The following is a 22,752-nucleotide window of genomic DNA, read 5'->3' as shown; positions in this document are numbered from 1 at the left end:
TCGGACTAAAGTATACAAGTCAGGACAGGTATACAGGTCAGGACAGGTCAGAATCAGCAGGACAATCGGGATCAGACTAAGGCATACAGGTCAGGATAAGCGGCATCATTTTTTTTAAAACAAGATGAAGGTAACATTAGGCCAACTCTGCATTTAAGTTATTAATATCTTAATGAAAATATGAAGGAGTGTTTTGCTTTTCAGCTTTCTATCAAATGACTTAGATAAATTTATGAAATTATCAAATTGAGTAGGTTGTTGGCGCATGAAGCACCAGACGATCGAACCTAAGTTTTGATTATGTCAAATGATCTAAAGTTAAGTTGTCTTGTGATCTAACAAATATTATTGAGCTTACAAGAAAGTCCTAAGTTATCTTAGGCAAAAGTCCTAGTGGATTCTAGGCAGGTGGAAAATCCTAGGAGTGGCAACCCTAGGTCCTAGGGGCGGTAACCCTAGGTGATGGAAAGTTCTAGCTGCGGTTAGGTAGGTGGAAATCCCTAGGGGGTGGTTACCATAGGTGGAAAATCTTGACGGGTCGAGCGCTTTGAGCAAAATCCTAGAGTCGGGACTCTAGGTTAAAATCTTGGTGGTCGCGGACCAGGTGGAAGTCTGGACGGGTCGTGGAGCGGACATCCAGCATGAAGACCTGAAGTCTCGGACGTTGATAAAAAGTCCAGTCGGTCTGGAGGATCGGTCTGACAACAGGTAACTTCTCCTGAGAGGAGTAGGTGAGGATGTGTTCCCCGTTAAGGGAACAGTAGGCGTCAGTTCGACTTAGGTTTCCAAAGAAAATCCAAAAGTCAGAACCAGACAGTCCAAAGGCTGTCAAGTTATCTATTTACATGTTATTTGCTATTTGTCCAACTCTATTTTGCAGAGAAACTAACATTTTACAGGTTAAAGTTTCGGCCTTGATCCGTCGACCGAACCTGGGGATCGGTCGACCGAACCTCCAAGCAAACAGAGCATATTTCCAGTGAGCTGATCAGGTTCAACCAAGGGATCGGTCGACCGAACCTAGGGTTCAGTCGATTGAATGGTGAATAAGCCGCGGCGTGATCTGACCGGGTTGATCGGACTAGATAAGTCAGTGAAGATCATGGGATCGGTCGATCGAACGGAGGGATCGGTCAACTAAATGAGGACTCATCCAAAGCGACAACACCGGGATTGAAAGGCAGGTCGATTCAGGCGGGATCGGTCGATCGAACCTGAGGATTGGTCGATCGATCAGTAACAAGTCAAACCTGATCCCGAGATCAGTGGATCTGAATCAGGTCTGGGTTGGCTATAAAAGGAGAGCTCGACCAGTTGCTTCAATACACAATTTCCGAGATCAAGAACGAACAACTGATGCTCTCTTCAACGCTACTCCGACAATCGACAAAAGACTTCTAGTTCTATTGTTGTCGAGAACTTTGTTATATTGTACTTGAAGTTTTGTAATTTTTATTCGAATCTATAGTGATTACTCACCGAAAGCGATCAACGATCGCGGGCCTTGGAGTAGGAGTCGTTACAGGTTCCGAACCAAGTAAAAGAAATTGTGTTAGCAATTGCTTTTGTGTCTTTTCTTATTACCGCTACACTATTTTGTGTTTTCCGGAATAAGTGAAAAAGCCACGAATGTTATTCACCTCCCCCCCTCCTCTATCATGCTACGATCCTACAATTAGTATCAGAGCTAGGCCGCTTTGAATTGGTGAGACCACCAATCGAGGAAGGAGGGTTCCTTTTTTAAAAAAGAAAAATACATCTAGTTTTTACTTAAAAAATATTCTTACGCCTTTCGTTTTCACCATCGATCAGTGTTGATAAAATATCACATTTTACAAAATTTGTAATAATATTTTTTATTAATATTTTATTATTTTGTTCTTGTAGGATCGAAAAGAATTTAGATATCTCCACAATGTCATGATATTTATCCACTTTGGGCATAAACCCTCATGGTTTTGCTCTTGGGCTCTTCCCAAAAGGCCTCATGTCAATGGAGATATCTTTTCTCTTATAAACCCATGATCTTTCCCATGTGTTTCTAATATGGGACTATGTTTGCAACCTTGCAACCCCAACAATCCCCCCCCTCAAACAAAGGACCATAGGCTTCCCACGTCTGATCCTCGACCCACCAGGTCTTCCTACCCCTCGGTCCACCCGACCTACTAGGACTTCCTGCCTGGTGTCTGGTCCTCTTGATCCGAATATAGGAGCCCCCACTTTCTTTGTTCAAGGTCAATATTGTACCCACATGGCTCAATCAGACCATAGCTCTTGTACACAGTCGGTGGTTAAACCTTCTGGCAGTCCGGACTCTGATACCAATTGTAAAATCGAAAAGAATTTAGATATCTCCACAATTGCATTATATTTGTCCACTTTGGGCCTAAACCCTCATGGTTTTGCTCTTGGGCTCTCCCCAAAAGGCCTCATGCCAATGGAGATATCTTTTCTCTTATAAACCCATGATCTTTCCCATGTGTTTCCAATATGGGACTATGTTTGCAACCTTGCAACCCCAACAGTTCTCAAACTTAGTATTTTATTTTTTTTTTCCACCACTGCTAATCCAAGACCAAGTCTTGGGATAAGTCTACTTGTTTTTGTTATGTGCTAGATTTGTTCAATAAATGTCCCACCAAGAAGGTTACAGCACATCCCACCCACCTCTTTTCTCTGGCGAGGATTTTGGTTACTGGAAGGGCCAAATTGAGCACCACTTCAAGACGCAAGTCGAGATGTAGATAATCATCCAAACTGGCCTTGAACAACCACTCAATGACACTGGAAAGCCAGTATCATGCCAGAATTGGGACACAACCTTGATGAAGAAAATCGAGGCCAACGCCAAAGCGACCTGCACTCTCCAATGTGGCCTAACAAAAGAGGAGCTAAATCAAGTCGGTCCCTTCAATAACGTAAAGGAGTTGTGAGAAAAATTGATCAAGCTGCACGAAAACACTTCCGACTCGAAAGTAAGCAAACAAGATTTAATATTAAATAAATTATATAATATAAAAATGCTAGAAGGTGAGTCAGCGAGCCAGCTACATGCTCGCATACAATGTCTTCTGAACAAACTCCACCCGATCGGACAGAAAGTGGAGAACTGCGACGTCATAAGGTATGTACTAAACGCTTTTCCAAGGAATACATTGTGGGCATCAATGGTAGATGCCTACAAGGTATCCAAGGATCTTTCGTCTATTAGAGTAGATGAACTCTTTTCAGAAATTTGAACTTCATGAGCAGACAAATGCATTGCCAAGTGAGAAAGGTATTGCTTTGATTGTAGGTACAAGTAGAATAAAGGAACCAAAGATTAAGCGTCGAATCAAACCTGAATCTGAAGACGAATTGGATCTCGAAGACAAAATCGCCACCAAACTAGTCAAACTAGTTCGGAAAGCACTAAAGAAGAAGAAAATGACTCAATCAAATACAAAAGTCAAGTCTGGAGTTACCTACTACGACTGCAACAAGAAGGGACACTATAAGCCTGACTGTCCAAACCAAAAGCACAGAAGAAGGAAGGCCTTGAAGGCAATGTGGTCTAAGTCATCGGAAGAGTCCGATGAAGAAGAACACAAGCAAGAAAACTTCCTCACTCTACCAGTACAAGCGTATGTTGCTGAAACCGAGTCTGAGTCCGAAACTGAGAGTGAATCGGAAACTGAGTCTGAGAGAAGCCACGGATCCATATCCGCTTCCGAAGGGCCAAACAACATTGTAAGTTTCCTAATTTCTGGTACTCAAATAGATGACTTACAAAATTTAGTTTCATATTTATTAAGAAAACTGGCTAAATCCAATGTCTGAGTCAAGTCACTCCAAAAGAAGGTAACAGGCATTAAGAAAGTGACTAACTCAAGTTCTTTGACTAAGCAAGTTCAAGAAGAGAATTCCAATATTGAGACTATGATCTAAGGGGAACCAATAAAAAGACCATTTTTATCATAAAATAGAATTGTCTGATATTTGATTTACTATTTTTTATTATTCATGCTTAGACTAGGGTAGATAAGGACTTAGGCTTGATTTACACTTGACTAATTAGACCTAGGATTTTCAGGAAAAAATTAAATATTCAATTTCTTTAAAAGACTTTGTCTAGAAGTGGTTGATGATCCAATACCCAAGAAGGCCTAGTGCCTCGCCACAGCCTGAAAGTTAATTATTGGAATAAATATTTAATTGGCTAACTGTTAAACCTTAGTCTAACTCAAATGTTGAGGGTAACTTTCCATGTAGCTGCTACAACTTGTAGCAGCTAATTTGGAATGTTAGCTGCTACAACGATGTAACAGTTCTTTCTTCGTTTACGCTTCAACAAGATGTTACTCTGCATTTTCAACCAATAATAGATCATAGCAATCTCAGTTTTTTATTTAGATCAATTAAATGAGGTTCTACACGTTGAAGAGGCAACTGCAACACATTGAAGCAGCTAGTCGTCAGAAGCTGCTACACGTTGTAGCAGCTAACGGTCCAAATAACCTTTTCTTATGAATTACATTTTTGCAATTATTGTGCAAATATATATACTGTGGAATTACATTTTTACCCTCATCGGCCAAAGTTTTAACCCTAAACTCGTCATATAACATATTTCGAAAGAATTTCATTGATAGTTGATCGGTGCGCCCCACGGTGTCATCATCAATCAACCTCACCGCGACAACTTATTTCTCATCCAAAGCTTCACCTCCATCGTAAGTATTGTGTTAGGGTTTAAAGTTTTGATTCCTCTAGTTGTGGGTAGGGGTTTGCATTTTTAGGGTTTTGATTCGTCTCCTAGCTGCTACAATGGGGTTTAATGTTTTTAGGTCTTTAATGATTGAGGGTTTACTTTGAGCGAATCGAGGTTTTAAAAAAAAAAGTTTATCTTTCCTGTCACAACTCCTGTCACTTAGCTGTTACAACGTAGTTAAACCCTATTGATTGATACAATGTGGTTAAACCATACAGTCCCGATTGGCTTCTCATTATTGTAGCAGCTACTTGACCCTAACTGTTATAATGTGATCAGTACCTATGTTGTATCATCTACTAATCACGTTGTACTACCTAGGAGAAATTATAGACATTATAATGTATCATATTATGGTATAAAAATAACAGTGTAATGTATTTGTTTGACAGAATTAAATGGCGAGCCAAAGAACTTCTGCTTCCCGTGCATATCGTAAGAGAGTGTACTGGAAAAGTAATTACCCTCACTTCAAGGATTTTATATCATCACTACACATAAACAACTGGCAGATAGAGTTGATCAATGGAATCCCATTTGCTTGGGTAGTAGCCATGCCTGAAATTGCAAATATTCAAAGCCTTATACAAAATATGTTTGACAATTGGGATGTTCAAGCCAGATGCTTTATCTTTCATAATAAAGAGATTGGCTTCACTAGGAAAGATGTTTCATTGATTCTTGGACTCCCAGGCCAAGGCGATGAAGTAAATTTATAACAACATGCAACCACCACCCCATTATTTCTTCAACACTTCAATAATGTAGAGTGTACACAGAAGGAACTAGAGAACAAGATGATCAACCTCAGCAAACAACCTCCATCTGATGAATCCGATACTCTCTTTTGCCAATTTTTAATATTGTATTTCTTTGTTTCTATTTTATTTACTATTACTAGCAGTATATCTAGATTACCAGTACAATCACTAATAAATTACGTAGATGATTTTGCTAATTTAGGTAGGTATAATTGGTGTAAGGTTGTATATAACTATATGAGCTCACAATTGGGGGTCATTGGTGTGATGCCTTCATAGAGGCCGAAACCAGAGGGCCTTGCGGGAAATCAAATTCTCATACTCAAAGGGTTCGCACATCTCCTAGCTGTAAGTGTTTAAATATAATGATAGTCTCATAAGATTTATACAGAAAATATCGTATTTAAACAATTTTGTTGTATTGCAGGTCTGGATGTGTGAACATGTCAGAATAATGGATCCTTACAGACAGCATGCCCTTCCAAGATATGCAGATGGAAGTGGTCAGGCTCCCGTGTAGAGACAATAATGTCTAGAATCGCAGAATTACCTGCTGTCAAAATAATTGTTGATTTAAGTCCATCGAACCTAGAGACACATCTACTCTCAAACGATTCCCTAGAAGATGTTGTAGAGTATATATATCAATAAATTGTTGAGGAGTTTTTACAATCAGTTGTTGAGGGAAATTCTGAATAAGTTCCTGAGCAATTTCCTAAACAAGCAGCCGATGCTCAGGAAAATCCCCAACAAGTTCCTGAACAGGCAGCCGAAGTTGATCAGGAAAATCTTGAACAAGTTCCTTAGCAATTTACTGTAGAATGTATTCATGAGAAAGAGGCTTGTACAAATTGTCAAGCAAGGGAGGGAGAAATTTCTCGTTTGAAGTCTGTGGTTGAGGGCAAGGACCATATCATTGCCTAGATGGAGGCCACAATTAGTGAGTTAATTGTTCAAAATAAAATATGTGCCAGTGTTTCAGAAACTTTAATAGCTTTCAAGGACAAAACAATTGATGAAAAGGACATAATTATAGATGTAAAAGATAAAATTATAGCAGAGCAAGAGAGAAAAATCAAAGGTCTTCAAAGTGAGTTGCTTGCCAAGGATATAGTGGCATTACCTGCCAATTGGCCAATAACAAGTTCAAAAAGGAGTGCTACAAAGAGAATCACACTCCCAGCTACAAAAGAGATTAAGGGAATGCCCTTGGCCAAAAGAATTAAAAAAGCCACTTTCCAAGATGAGCATGAGATAGAGATGGTCAAGGGCAGGGGAGAGGAAAATATTGAACTTCCTGGTAAAGTTCAAGAAGCCCATGACTCATTTACTGATATAGCGGCCACATCTTCATCATTTAAACTCTTGCATACGCTTGTCAAACACAAATCTAAAATCATGAAGGTACGATTTAGGTTGGTTAAATGTTTTGTCTTTTATTCCTATATGACATATAATTAGCCTCTCGCTGAAAAATGATTTCTATGTATTTGTTCAGCAAGCGAAGTCATATTTTAAGAAAAATAAAGATGATGTGGTGGTAGAGGCATTGTTGAAACTGAGTCAGCTCAAGTGAGTTGAAATTTTGTTGAGTTACACTTACTATAATGCAAATATATGATGAATTATGTTAATACTTCTATTGTGAACCTAATGATAAATTATATTGGAATTATCTTCTTATTGAATAGTCAAACAAACATTTCATATTGTTGAATAAAATCAACCATAGCTGATTTAGAAGTTGCTATAACACATACAATTTTCGTAACTACTCCAATTGTAGCAGCAATAAACACTATTGTTGTAAAACATAATTTATGGACATGCTTTATTTTTTGTTTATGTAAGGCTACGACAAAGGCAATATGGTCCAACGAAACGATTTCATTGGATATGTCATCTTTCCTGTATGTTTTTTATTGGACTATGGCACAGATGGCGATTGCATCAATGCATATTTTGCAATCATTGCAGAGAAAGGCAAAACCTCTGGTATACCATATTGGTCATCTATATTTTATGCTGCTAGTTTTGTTGTGAGTATAATGCCAACTCATACTATCAAGTTTTTTATTCTTAATATATTCCTCTAACAATAATTGTTTGGATACACAGGATTTGTTTAAAATGTTGTCTTATGAGGCATTTAGTCTATCAGCAAGCACTGACAATGACAAGCCTATCAAATATATATTCTGTCCATTAAATAATGTAGACGATTACTAACACCTACTGATCGTAGACCTCCAATAAGCTCACTATATGCATTATAACTCCCTTGGAGCCTCAGAACTCTACGCATCTAAGTTTCAAAGTTCTGTAAGTACCTGACATGTTGAAGAAATCATTATGTATTGGATTTATGTGTGTATTGGTTACAAACTTCATCCTAATGCAGGTGGATTTTTTTAAAAATATGAACCCATCTTACTATGATATGTGGTATCCATGACTACATTCCTTAATGTCAAGAGACTTTGACGTACCTATGATCCTGGGTCCAACACAAGTAAAATCGTAAGTATATGTTTATTCATATTTTTTATACATCGCCATATTTCTGATTGCAATTAAATTATTAATAGTGTGAAATCAACTCTATCTTTCAGGTTAGATTGTACATTTTTTGTTATGTGATACGCCGAGAGTTTAATGTACCGAAGGCCAACAAATTTTGGACAAGCTGGAATGAGAGAATTTAGTTTTCATGTTGGATATAAAATTTTTACTAGCAAACACTGAATTAATGACAAGGTGGTGGAGTAAAATTATTGTAAAATTGATTGTAAATTTATTGTAAATCCCATAAAATTTGCCTAGGTGGTGTAAATGTTTTGTAATACTACTGTAAATGTTTTGCCAAGCTACTATAGGGTATATTGAACCGTGTCTAGAACACCCATGATCGCTTACATTGCTCTCATAAGTTGTACAACGTCATTTCCATATTGGCCAAGTTGCGTCCACAGTCTTCTCCATGAGGGAACACTCTTCATCAACGTACAAAGTGTTGTGAACACCAACCAGCTTATATTATTTTCCACCTCCCTCGCATCCTTTGGTCGTGGCTGGGAAAAGTTCTTTGAGGCGATCATCCTCTCCCTAATACACTCCATGAGCGGCCTAAACTCATCAACATACACGCATTGAGGCTAGATGATGGTGTTCACATTAAGGAAATACGGTTACGAGTATGGAAAGATACTCTAGACCGTGGAAGGCAACATGACCGCTTTGCCATTCCTGATTTGGGAGCTTGATACACTTCAAGATTTACAGAGGATGACATGAAAGAAATGATGAAGGTGGTGCCGAGAAAATGTAGTCAATCCATGAATAAACTACTCATTTTCTTTTAGATGTCATGAATGTTGCGACCCTATGTTATATAGGAAAACAGTGACGCTATACTATTCAATATGGGAATAGGTGTAGTCACGAACCCATAGTTGCCCTTCTGACAAAGCAGCATTATACAAGTAGTCACAGCTTATGATTTATGACAGCTATGACTAGTCATATGGGTTATGGCTGCTATGAGTGGTCATTTTATGGACGCTGAGAGAGTAATGGATCAGATTTCTACGTTATTATTTTATTAATGATCTGAGATGTGGAGTCGAATGCCTCTCTCTATGTTGTAGCAGCTACGGATCGATAGCTGCTACAACATGAAATAATATGTTGTAGAAGTTTCAACCCCGAACTGCTACAACATCAACTTAAAAACCTGCTTTGTCAGAAGCCCAACAGTGGATGCATGAATACAACTATTCCTACATGTGATTTTTATTTGGATAAAAAAATGAACTTGTACACATAGTATCAACTTAGTGTATATAGAGTTGCTACACGATATAGCAGCTTCTCAAGAGTAGCTGCTACACTGTGTAGCAGTTACTTTGTATTATCTGCTACATTGTGTATTAATAATTCAATGGTCAATTATATAATTTAAATAGTGTGGAAATCTAAGCAGAACGAGTGACTGAATATTAGCTGCTACACGATGTAGCAGTTAGTGCGGATTAACTGCTACACATTGTAGCAGTTACTTCGGAGATGTGATATGCTACAAAGTGTAGCATCTACTGCTGATACAGCTAACAAGACTTAATCTCTATTAATAAATCAATGGTCACTTATATTATTTGAAATTATTTAATTTATGGAGACCATCAATCCCATCAATTAAGCATTGGCAGAAAGAGGGATGGTGATGAAAGAAAGTTTTATGGAAAAATGATTTTACTATAACCAAAATTTAGGTTTATGTGATACATCTCTAATTCTTATTGGAATAATAGCGTAAGATTCAGAGTAGAAGGAAAACTATCTGTAATTAGTAATGACCACTCACTGAGAGTTTAGTAAACCTAGCCTCATAACGCAAAGGGCAAGGTGTTAGAGCCTACAACAATAGTGTCATAATTATAAGCCACAATTTATCAAGATTCAATAATATAGGTAAATAAAAACTAGAATGTACCGCTATTGATGCCAAATCTTCTTGATAGGATTTGTCATCATTGGTATTATCTTTCTCTATAGCAGTTGATCTGACAATCGACTAGTAATTAACTTTACTATTAATGGATAATAATCATTAATATGATCAGCTAAATTTGTACTACAAATGCATAAATAATGGACGCATACCCTTGCTTCAAAAATGGACAATTGCGCTTGTCGTGTGAGACACCTCGATGACCGCATCCACTACAGAGCCTGGACTTTGAGGTTGACGTCTCTTTTGAAGATTTCAATCTTTTCCCACAACCCTTTGCTCTGATTAAAGAAGGATCAACAATAAAGAGGGCCCCATCGATGCCTTTCTTCCTTTGACTTTGGTTGTCACATTTTCTGCTAATGTTCAACTCTTGAATTTTACTGTATATACAATCAAATTAGTCATCCAAAAAGTTTGTCCTCTCATCAGTCAAACATGCAACATCGATCACTACTGAAGCTTTATAGGACAACCTCGAGTGTCTTACCATCAATTTCACATCTGGACTGCCGATGGAAGTTTGCTCACCAAAATCATAGATTGCCCCAACCTTGGCATTTCTTGTCCATATGTTGAGTATGCACTTATCAGGCAGTAGAAATACTTAGTTGATATGGAAAAAAACTAACATATGCCTATATGGAATACGCTCGAACTCAAATTTACTACAAATACACGATATGGAGTATGTATGTTTGTCATGCGTGAGGACCCTTGGTTTTGTAGATGAACCACTTTGAAAATTCATGACATGGTAACCCACTAAATCACCAACTATAGATGATTGTTGCACATAATAACCATGACTCACACCTATTTCACTTTGAAAATCCAACCATTTCTTTTTGGTGTACACCCTAACCATTTGAGATTCCATAGGCCAGTTTGTCTTAATCTTTGGCTGCTTGACCATATCAATATGGTCGACAACTAACTCATTGTGTCTTTGTGTCGCAATGCTCTATTAAATTCATGATAAAATCCATCAATGAGTTCTTATGTGATACATACTTCTTGAAAAATGAATATAAGCTTTCAGATCGCTGACTACTTGACATTTCAACAGAAAATACATGGCAAAAAAATAATGGGACCCACTTTTGTCATAATTCATATATCAATGTTAACCAATCATTTTTCTCTAAGGCAAAACACCTAATAACTTCTTCCCATGACTTCTCAAATTTATCAGGGGTTGAGGAGTTAACAATTACATTCTTTATGGTTTGATAGTAGTTGCGAAAAGTTAAAGGGGATAATTTTTTGAGAAATTTATTGAGTATGTGTCACAAACAATATCGATGCACTGTGTGAGGAAAAACTTGGGCAATGACCTTCGTCAACGCTGGATTCTGATCAGTGATGATCACAGTTGGTGGACCTTTAGGCATGACTTCTATGAACTTCTTAAGCGACCAAACAAATGACTCAGTTTTCGCATCACTTAGAAATGCACAACCAAATACAATGCTCTGATGATGATGATTAATTCCTACGAAGGGTGCAAAAATCAACCCATATTTGTTGGTGTTATATGTAGTATCTAATACAACTACATCACCAAAGACACTATATGCCCTCCTTGATACATGATCCGCCCAGAAACACCTAGTGAATCTTTCTGTTGAATCAGTCTCATAATCATAGGAAAAGGCTGAATTCTTCTCTTTCTCAGTTGCAAATAGCTCAATCAGTGTTTCTACATCAATTCCCTTTTGTTCATCCCTTAGCTCTTTCTCAAAGTTCCTAATATCCCGTTCTGTGTAACTTAGATGCTCAGGCCCTCCAAAATCTATCTCCAATAATCGGACTTGTTGACAAGTTGGCACATTAGCCTCTGAAAAATGCTGCGTTAATAATTTCTTGGCTTCAGAAACATAGCGATGTGAGCAAAGCAAATGCACCTTCGAAGAAGTGGAGAGTGGATGATTATGACTTTCCATGAATTTGGTATTCTTCCGAATCAACGGGTTTTAGCCCGTGTTCGTAGTCGAATCAATGAAATCAATACAACCCACAGGATAATCGTTATCCCGTCAGATGTCATTGACTCAATCAATATAGATTCAACATGACATGTTTTTAACTCAATTCACATAGATTCGAATCAATGGTATAAAGTCTTGACTGCACTCATGTTGAGTCGAATTGGGTCAAGATGAGCTCGGATTAGGTCAGCTGTGCTCGTGGTGAACTCAGGATTAGTTAGGGTAACTTTATCGAGTTCAACAAAGTTTAGGTCGAATAAGTGGAAGACTTTGTCCAATGACTTAATAAGGTCGGGTTCGAGTATGGTAGAGCAAGGGATGCATCAATTGCGAGAGATCAAAGGGTTCATTGGTTATCTGGGCAGCGATAATAGGCATTGGCGGAAAAGGTGTGTCGATGACAAACGCAGAGAATTATGCAACAACTTGAAATGATGACATCAAATAAAGAAGAGGGGAGCAATAGTTCTAAAGAGCGACTCTTTATTGTTCGGCATTTCTTCATCCCTTTTTCCAGGTAGCAATCTCGGTAAGAAAAAGGAATGCATAATATATTTGCCACTACAATTCTCCTCCAATTCTCCAGTCTCCTTTTCAAATCTCACTTAAACGTTGAAGGAATCATGCCAATGTGTGCCTTGGCCCCCTTCTAACCTCCTGTTAATCCCCTTCAAAAAAGGCAACTCGACAAGACTCTATTTGCTGGACGTCAATCTGCTAGAAGTAAACCGCTTAATGCCAACCCGCCAAAGAGAGACCCATTAGAAGTCGATCCAATAAAAACTGACCCAGTAGAAGAAACTAATTCGATGACAATCCAACTAGAGTTGATCCATCACTCAATCTTATACCAGATCAGAAAGTATAATCAATCTTCAAGCATCACTTGCGGATTGTTTGAAATCAAAGTCCTTGAGCTATCAATTGTGGGCTAGCGCATGAGGTGTTGCCACAATGAGGTCTGGGGTTCGAATTTCAGCAAAGCCGAGATAAATACTTCCCTTATGTGCTAGTCACTATTCCAAAGGCTAGTAGCCGCCCGTGATTTACCTCTTCCGTGTTGGCCTTGGGACGGGTTGGCGGGAGTGCTGGGGGCGAGCGTATTCGCCTTTTTCCACAATTGAGATATCAATTGTGGGATGTTTGAATGCCTAAGGACTTTAACATCCATTAGAAATTTAAAACACCGTCAGCTACTGTCTCAAATGATCAATCTCTCAATGTTTTGAAAATCCAAGTGGCAATAGATGAGTTCTTTTCTACCAGATTTCTACATTATCTTCGTGATCCTATCTGAAAGCTGAGTTGGATGGAAGGACCGGTGATGATAGCAAAAGAGTCGACGACGAGAGGACTTTGGTTTGGAACCCAAAGATACACCACAAGCTTTTGGCCTTCGAGCTGAGCAGGGGGAGACGGTGGAAAATGGTACCCACGAACCAATGCATACCAGAGACAGCTCACATAGAGGCATTAGAGAGAGAACCAGGGAAGAAGTTTCTGATACAAGCACTCCGACACTCAAGTCAGAAAGAGAGCGAGCGAAAAGTGTACGAAAAAGTAGAACTGCATTAGATGTGTGTGTCCGCGTGTACCTGGCCAATGAAGAGTACCTCCCTTTTTATTCCGTCTCTCATAACCTCCGCAATAATGAGACGGTCAGAGAATATCTAGTGTCAGAGTATGTCGGGTGAAAGAGGATATACGATCAACTTCCATTAGGTAGGAAAAGATTATGCAGCACACATGTGCAAAGTATCGGAATATTCTCTTACGCATAGCTGTTATCCTCTGGTAGGTGGTTACGATTCCCTGACAATGTTGTCTCCTGGCGAGAGTCCGACCGGGAGTGGACTGGGAACCCTGCCTATGTGAAATGAGAACTAAGGAGCTGAGCCCTGAGTATCCGACCGACACTGGGACCGACCGTGAGTGGACTAGGAGCCCTGCCCATGAGAAATGAGAACTGGGGAGCTGAGCCCTGAGTGTTCAACTAGCACTGGCACTGATCGGAAGTAGACTGAGAGCTCTTCCCATGAGATATGATAACTGGGGAGCTCTAGGGATCTAACTAGTGTTGGAGCTGACCAAGAATAGGCTGGGGGTGGTGCCCATGAGAATTGAGCAATCGCGTTCTTGTGAGTCCGACCAACACTGTAACCGGTTGGGAATAAACTAGAGGCTCTACTCATGAGAAATGTGGAATTGAGCTCTAGGAGTCTGGCTGGTACTGGAGCTGACCGGGAATAGACTGAGAATCGTGCTCGAGAGAAGTGAGGTGCTAAGCCCGGGGGTCCGGCCAACTAATGGGTCGATCGGGAATAATCTAGGATCCGTGCCCAAAAGCAGTGCGAGGCTAAGCCCTGAAAGTCCGACCGGCTATTTAGACGATCGTGAATAGACTGGGAGCCGTGAATAGCTATTTGGAGGATAACAGCTATGCCCAAAAGAAGTGAGAAGCTAAGCCTTGAAAGTCCGACTAACTATTTGATCAACTAGGAATAGACTGAGAGTCGTGCCCGAGAGAAGTGAGGAGATGAGCCTTGAAAGTCCGATCGACTAATGGATTGATCGGGAATGGTCTGCTTGGACACATACTCCTCGACCTTGGCCGCCACCACCTTAACTATTAGTCTCATATTATCCTTAAGACCACCCACTATACGCCATATCACTTCACCTTCAAACTTAAGATCTATCTCATAATAATTCTTATTGATATTCTCGATCAAGCACAATTAGAAGTATGAATCATTTCAGTTGATGTTGGCTCCTAATTCTTGTTGGTACAGTGATGAATGAGAAGCAATTACTAGAGAATAAATTAAATCAAACAGAGATGAAACTTGTGCTCAAATCAGCTCGGTTATTTCAGCAAGAACAGGATGCATACATACCCTTATCCTTAACGCTGAACTGTGGTAGCTCTGTCTCATTATTGTGTGTTTAACATCAGACCTTACACGCTTCTTCTGACTTCAACGTGCTGACAAGTAAAAATGAGAGATCAAGTGAACAATAGGTGAGTACCCAACTGGCCATCAGTTTACCAAACCCTGCAGAATGACGACTGCATAATTTGTCCCATTGAAATAGGAACTGGTAATTGAGAAACAAATTAAAACAAGAGCAAGATCCAGATTTAGATAGATCATAATAGTGCAGCTCTTTCACTGTCAAACTACATAAGCACAAGACTCAGCCAAAATAGACTAGATCCATTTATGTTTCTCGACAAAGAATTGGCGTTACAAAACAGTGATGCTGGAAGCATCATTGATTGATAACTCCCCCCTAATAGCATGATATTTACATAAATTAGCATTCATTTGTTCCAGGCTTGAATCAAAACTATGAACAGATGGTAGATCCAATTCAACCACCTAGAGGGCACGAATATTTTTCACAAAAGATTACAGGCAGTCTGCTTGTGCGATCCAATGAACTCAGCTAAACAGATTGGTGCTCAGTGAAGAAACAAATGAAAAGCTCACTACAGCTATCCTACCTCCGATTAGTGCTCAGTGAAGAATATCTTCCTTACCAGAGCCAATGCAATCAAAAATCTTTCTACCCTCTGAAGTATCAACAAACTGATAAATTCTACTAGTTACTCCAAATACCACCAGTAGGGTCCAAAAGTATGTGCATGCAATTGGGTACCTTGTGAAGGTGCATATCATGGCATACCTTACAATCTACACGCTGAAGCCTTTCATCACAACTAATGAGTACATTCTGAGACCTGCTCATACGCTAGCACTACAGGGTTCTGTTCTTTCTGGACCGCACATGGACATGACCAATTAGAAAATAGTTATAATCTCCAACTGGTAGTGTAATCAGCCCTTTGAAAAAGAAAATCCAAAAATCTTTAAACACTCTCTTAACAATCTGAGATTCTAACTCTCTGATACCTCTTCAGTGTCTCCATGGAAAAATTCTCCAATGCTTGAAATATTGGACCTAACCCCATTCTTAAGTTACTTGCAGTTGCCTGCTGCACTTGTTTGATGGCCTCTTCATGCCGGGCTGTCTCTTCGTCCAATCTTCTCTTTATAGAATCCAAGGGCATCTTGTTCTCATGATGTAAAACCTCATTGGAAGTGGATAACACTGTTTTATCTAGTACATCTTCCAGCTCATTTAATCCATTTTCCTTTTGCAGGGACCTAAGCCTTCTTGTAAAATCTTTGGACAAATATTCAGTCTTCAGTTTCTGCTGTTGCTCCTCGTTTTGTGTCTCCCACAGCCTGTGTACATTTGTTGCAAAAGTCCGCATTGAGACTATCACTTCATCCTCAGATAGGCCTACTATGTGATACCAATCATTTGTGATTACAAATGCATCAGGGGCACCAATCCTGCTCGGGGAGAATGGTGCAATCCCATCAGGCGTCTCTTCCCTTTCATGGAGAAGCCATTTCAGCAACCAACCATTCAGGCATTCAATATAGGCCTTTTGTGCATGGACCCAATTAGTGAAACAGGAACACCAATTTAGGAGTTCAGCTTCCAATTCTATGGTGGCCTTAGTTACAGAGCTACCTGTTCTGGCAACAAGATCATGACTTCTGCTTTCAATGATAGCCTGAAATTGCTTGTGATGGCAATCAAGTACAAACCTCCACATTTTGACCAATCTGCAAAGCAAAATACATGTTTAAGCATAAATGTGTGGTATTAAAGCCTAAAGGGAGCACAATCTGGTCCAAGATGCCAAGATAAACCCAACTTTAATACATGGTGTATGCTCAAGAGGGATACACTTAAACCAAACCATGTGGAGCTTAAGGAAGGGTCACATTGATGCCCCCCTAAACACCAATGGTGGATTAGCTCCACATCAAGACACTTTGCAATCAGAAATTTTAGAGAATTCTTAGTTTCATTTGAAAAATGATACCTAGGTAGAGACCAAATAGATAATTAAGGATATGTATCTGGAACTAATTAGAGGAAGAAATATTTTCTATTAATCTCACACAAATAAATGAGTAAAATACAAGTCGAAGATCATTATCTCCTTCAAATGTAAAACAAGAAGAATATGCACCAACAGAACATAGCTTTCATTCAATTATAGATATAGACTCGATATAACTTAATTTCCTGGTTTTTTTACAGTACGTACAGAAATACTCTCCTTTTCTTTACTGATACTGGTTCTTAGTTCAATTGCTAAAAATGTGTTTCTGTGTATTCATATTATGCAACTAATCTTTCTAGATCAGTTTCTTCAACAATATTCTTTCACTTCACTTCCATCTGCTTTAGACTATTAAAGCATTTTCCCATAATATGATAACAAAAGTATCCCAACATGAACCATTTTAAGATCTTTTGTAGACGACTTCAACATTGTGATCTATCTTATCAAGTATTTGTTCAGCTGTTCCTAATAAGCATAATATCCCTATGAATTTAAGATCCAAATTGTGTATTTGTTTACATAGACAATGTCATTACAACTGTGGTGAATATCCATTTGTTATTCACATTCGAAATTATGTGTTTGCTTACATATACAATGTTATATTACACCAGTTGTGGATTTGCAAAACAAGCTCTCCTTCTCTACTTGCTTACTCAACCCATATTTAGGGGCTATTGAATGATATAACATTTTGAAAATTTTGTTCAAGCTAAAATTAGCATTGTTATTATCCAACTATATTTTCTTTAACATACAATGTATTGATATCCAACCAGTGCAGTATCAGACATTTGCTTTCATACTAACACAGCTAAAACCAACCTTAACCTGAAAGAAAAGAGCTTGAACTATGCAAGTTGTTTTCTTTAACAGCCATCTAGATCACCTCAAATTGATAAAAATTATTCAATGCATAAGACTGTAGTTCGAATCATTATTTTAAAGGTGAACCCCAGAGTTTCATGAATGGACCACTTCAACTATTTACTAGTTGGTCACCCTGTTAAGTGGCCATTTTAAAGTGCAGTTAGGGAAACCACCAAGTGGCTTAAGCAGATGATTAACCAAGGTGATCCAAGTGGGTCTAGGAAAATAATAATAATTTTTTAAAAAGTTGTTAGTTTTCCTTGGACTACGATTTTGCAATCAACAGTTTGACATCGTTGCTTAAAGATACTTGATGTAATGAAAAATGGGTTTGCTTTTACTTCTACTTTTCATTTTGGTCTTTTGACATTTTGTATTGAACGCCTTCTCTTTATTTTGAGTTATTTGTTACTTAGTTCTTGATTACCTCTTGATTATATTATCACCTAGTAAGGTAACTCAAGTGAGGTAACTCTTCTTAAATGGAATCATGATAGTTTTAGTTGATATCAAAAAGTAGCCCTAGTTCTCCTCATTAACTCATCCAACACTCATAAACCTCCCACCCATGCGATTTCTGCCTCCCCTTTTCACTCGATTGTGATAACCTTCACCAATCTTCTTTCTCTTCCCTACGCATGTTCTCCCTCTTCTCCTATCTCTTCTAAATATTGATAGCCTCACCTACAAATGAAGAAAATCAAAAAAGAAAATAAAGTTACAGAAAGATTTCACCAGCAGCACTTTTCCTCTATTAACTTTGATGGAGCGAGGGAGAGGAAAAGCCAGGGAAATCTTTCCTTAGTTTTGGTAAAAAAAAAAAAAAACACTCATATTCATGTGCAATGGAGCTCACTTAAAAAAAAAATATTTTATTTCAAATCTGTTATGATTGATGTTTTCGATAAATAAAGTTTGAAAAGTTTAAGCTCCTCACCCTCTTTTCTTCCTTGGAAGAAAATAGTTGGATGGAAAATACTTCACAACACTTTTTGTATGAGATTTTTTGCCTATTTTTTTCCTAGTTAATTTTTCCCTTTGTAGGAAAAAGGGCATTAATCACAACAAACTTAGAATTTTTTTCATAGGATGGATGTTAGTGTAATAGGTTAATGTTACAAGAAAGGCGTACCCTTGGATTAGCTCAATCAGTTGAGGCCGCAACTCCGCATCTCTTAACTTGTGTATCCTCTTAGAAATGTGACTGGCCGATCTAATTACAATGTTTAGCTTGGTAAGTAGATTTCTTATTGAAGCCCTGGTGGAATCAATCAGTGAAGACTCTGCACCATTTTCATCCAAAATTTTGAGTTGGTTCCACTCCCTTTCATAATTGATTCGCAGTCTTTCTTCTTCCTGGAACAAGCAAGAACAAATATCATTTCAAATCTGACAACGATTCCTCCATACCATAATTCAACATAAACCGCTGATGCAGCACTGAACGAATGAGTAAATCACAGACTAAAACCTTTTTAATTGAAAGTTCATCTAAATGAGAGTTTGAGAGTCCATTTATAGTGCAAAAAAGAGACCCATTAACCTAGCCCTAACTTCTCCATACGTGTAATATAAATTTACCTGAATGATCTTATGAAGTCTTTTCTCCCATACATATAACTTCTCCAGCGTTGATGAAAGTTTGCCAGGATCAAAATCACCCAAATCATGGTTTTTTGTTGTCAGTGATCTTGCAGCAGTTAAATGCTGTGAATTGGACAAAGGTTGTGACTGTGTTGGAACAGGCACATTGACGGGGGCCAACATCTTAGACAGTAGTACTGCAGAAAGATGAAAGAACAAATTAAACCTTGATACTACTCAAAAAAAAAAAAAAGGAGACATGAAATAGAGCCAAGCAAATTGCAGAGTCTATTACACAATAGACAAAGAGGACTTATCCTATATGTAAGAAACAGCAATCTTCACAAAAAGTGTACTTATAAAAAATACATTGGCCTGAAGATGACGGAATTTAGAATTAGTGAGATGCCTTGCAGAAACTCATCTCAAAGCAGCAAAGATTTGCTAGGAACTACCACCTAAGAAGAAAAATCTTCAATAGTGAAAGATTTGAGGACTTTCATGTTGATGGTAATTCAACTAGTGGAAGTAAATGCCAAAGTTTAAAAAATAAAATAAAATCATTTACGAGCTATACTAATGAGGACAAAACATTATACTAGTTGGATTGAGAGGAAATCATTTCAAAGTTAGAGAAAGTTATATTTACTACAACTGAAGAAATGCCAAACAGCACAAAGCAGAAAACATTATTATACTTATGGTACATGTATTGTAAATTTTCTCAAATTTTAACAGCTAGACTAGTGTTTCAAACAGAACCAACAATAACAATATTCAGCAAGGAACATTCTATGCAACCAGTAAAAACAGGCGAAAGTTAATTAATCAGATAAGGTGAATACAGCCTTGCATAGAACTCAAGGGTGGGAGAAGACTCATGTTGTTGACTGCAAAAAGTTGTGACGGATGTGCATCTAGAAGCAATATTCCAACTTTTAAAGTTCAGCTAATTAAGCACACGTACTTTGGGTGGAAAAATAATTGTTTTTGTCTAAACACAGATAATGTTCAAATGTATATTAGACGGACGGCCCCATCAAATCTAGTAAGCTAGCATCTATAGACAATGATTGGAAATCAACATCATGAAAATATCAGATTAACTGGGAGAAAGTCAACTTACAGTGTCAAAATAGACTAATTTGACGTTATTGGCATAAATTTTATCTATGTATGCAATATCAGAAAGGGTCCTGGTGTTTAGCATGGACAAGATAGTAGCTGGAAAACTATGATGCGGTCAGCAAGATCAAATCCAAGTCATACAAGTGTAGGTGTTGGTCAAAGACACAGAAGGTCAAATGCAAGAGACATACAAGGCATTATATTTGACTAAAAAGAAAAAGATCCAATGGTGATGAACCAACCTCTCAAAATCCTGTTCCTTGGTCTATACTTCAACTTGCCAACTTCAAGAATCTCAGAGACCTCTTTACCGCAGTGGGCTGCTGATTCGAATTGTTCTTTGATATCCTTCGCGACATCCGTTATATCCCTTGTCCCATGTATAAATAAACTATCTGGCTTGGTGTCATCCGTGATAGGTGATGTTTCATCAGCAAAACTAACGCTTCTGTTTTTTGTAAGTATTTCCTTCTCATCGTCTTCAACTTTACTGGCCTGAGAAATACCCTGACTCTCTTCTTTTGCCTTTGAAGAAACTGGATCAGCATTCTCATTGGCTTCTTGTTCCATTGTAGCAACATTCGAGCTCCTCCTACTGGAGAAAGTTCCAGTTGCTTCCGCAGTGGAACTTCTCCCACTTGAGACTCTGGAATCTGTATCCTTCCCTTTCAACTTCTTCTTAGTCAAGTCCCCCTTCCTCTCCTTCCCAGCTTCCTTAATGGACTCCTGCTCCGTTTCCTCTTCCAAATCAGGGATGCCTTCCTTCTCTCTTACCTCGCTTGAGTTAGGACTGCTGGTCATCGATCCCCCACCATAGGTTTCCCCAAAGTACCTCGGCGTCGTCTGCTCATATGAAAAAAAAGGGTTGAAGAAGTCCCAAGCGGACCCTTCAGGTGGCGGCGGTGGTGGAGGTGGATCGGCAGGTTTATCTTCCCTCACAGTTTGGTTCTGACCATAGAATTTCTCATCTTGAACAGGTAGGGATTGCATTAACTCTGTTGGAGCACCGTAACCTGGATAGCCGTATCCATACTCGTAGCCGTATCCCACATAAGCCGTATTGGACCATTGTGGATAGGGATTCTGATAGACAGTCGTGGAAGAGAACGTCGACGCCTTCTTCATATAGTAGTAATTAGGGATGGGGGCACCATAATATGGATGCTGAGCAAACGACCGCGATGAATCTTCGCCGCCTACATCGATTTCGCTACTTTCTCCGGCGATTTCATCAAGTTCCGTGTCGGACGGCAGATGCAAATGAGAATCGTCAGAAAGCGAGTGCGAGTGAGAATGCGTGAGCGAAGCAAAAGTAGAAACTGAAGCTCCCACCGCACCGCCACTGGCGCTCTCCCTGTCCGACCTTTCCATCTTGGCCTTCACCTTGCCCTTGCCTTCAGCGGGTGGCAACGTGAGCACGGGGGACGGCGGCGGCACCAGCGCCGGCGCTGCCACGAGCTCCTCCTGTAAGAACCGGTTCAGCGCGTCCCCGACGCGGCCGAGCGCGCTGAAATAAGCAGCGTGCGCAGCTGCGAGCGCGAACCGGTGCTCGACCGCCGCCCGAATGAGCTCTCGCCGCTCCCGGCACAGCATAACCAGCGGTGGCTCCTCCGCCTTAGACCTCCCGCACCCCATCAGAAACCGCCTACTGCGCCGCCATTGCTTCGCATTCCCAACAAAAAGCCGCAGCACCCTCCCAAGCCAACCCTAACCTAAAACAAACCTCGAACACCGACTCCAAGTTCGCCCCCTCACAATGCCAGGCAGGTAAGCTCAAAAAAACCTCTCTTTTCTCAATTTTTAGGGCTTCTGGCTTTTGCTCCAGCCATCGATTTGGGTGAGGGAGGAAAGGGGCTGAGACCGAGCAACGGAAGGAAGGAATATCAGGAAATGCAGAACCATAAAGAAAGAGATGAACAAATCGAGGAACAAGAGGGGGGACATGTAGAAGAGAGAGAGCGCGCGCGCTGAGGGATGAGAGAGAACCAGCGTGGATTTTTACAGATTCGCGTTCGACAATCGCGCCACCCGCCTGCGATACCCGTGTCACCATTGGCTGTCCCTCGACAATCGGGAAGCACTGTATCGAGTAACTGGGAGGAAGGTATCCAGAACCCGAGGGAGGGACCACGTGGAGATTGCATTAAAAAGCGAGCAGCGGAACGTGGCGCGGCGTGGGACCGAGCTGCGTACGGTTCGTGTGTCCACTGCCCAGACCCCGC

The 22,752-nt window shown here is 39.5% G+C and overlaps 1 protein-coding gene across 1 annotated transcript; it reads right to left on the bottom strand.

Moving 5' to 3' along the window:
• Nucleotides 1-15,133: 15,133 nt before the first annotated feature.
• LOC122041877 (protein ROLLING AND ERECT LEAF 2-like) lies at nucleotides 15,134-22,456 on the bottom strand. Its single transcript, XM_042601742.1, has 4 exons — nucleotides 20,773-22,456; nucleotides 19,400-19,599; nucleotides 18,951-19,174; nucleotides 15,134-16,658 (listed from the first exon to the last, which is right to left on the bottom strand). Exons 1-4 carry the CDS (start codon nucleotides 22,163-22,165, stop codon nucleotides 15,902-15,904), a joined length of 2,574 nt encoding a protein of 857 aa, XP_042457676.1. The 5' UTR covers nucleotides 22,166-22,456; the 3' UTR covers nucleotides 15,134-15,901.
• Nucleotides 22,457-22,752: the final 296 nt, after the last annotated feature.

Source organism: Zingiber officinale, chromosome 2A (genome assembly GCF_018446385.1).
Source record: "Zingiber officinale cultivar Zhangliang chromosome 2A, Zo_v1.1, whole genome shotgun sequence".
NCBI classification, from domain to species: domain Eukaryota; kingdom Viridiplantae; phylum Streptophyta; class Magnoliopsida; order Zingiberales; family Zingiberaceae; genus Zingiber; species Zingiber officinale.
Note: the sequence above shows the minus strand (reverse complement) of the source record. Positions and strands in the feature narration are given on the sequence as shown.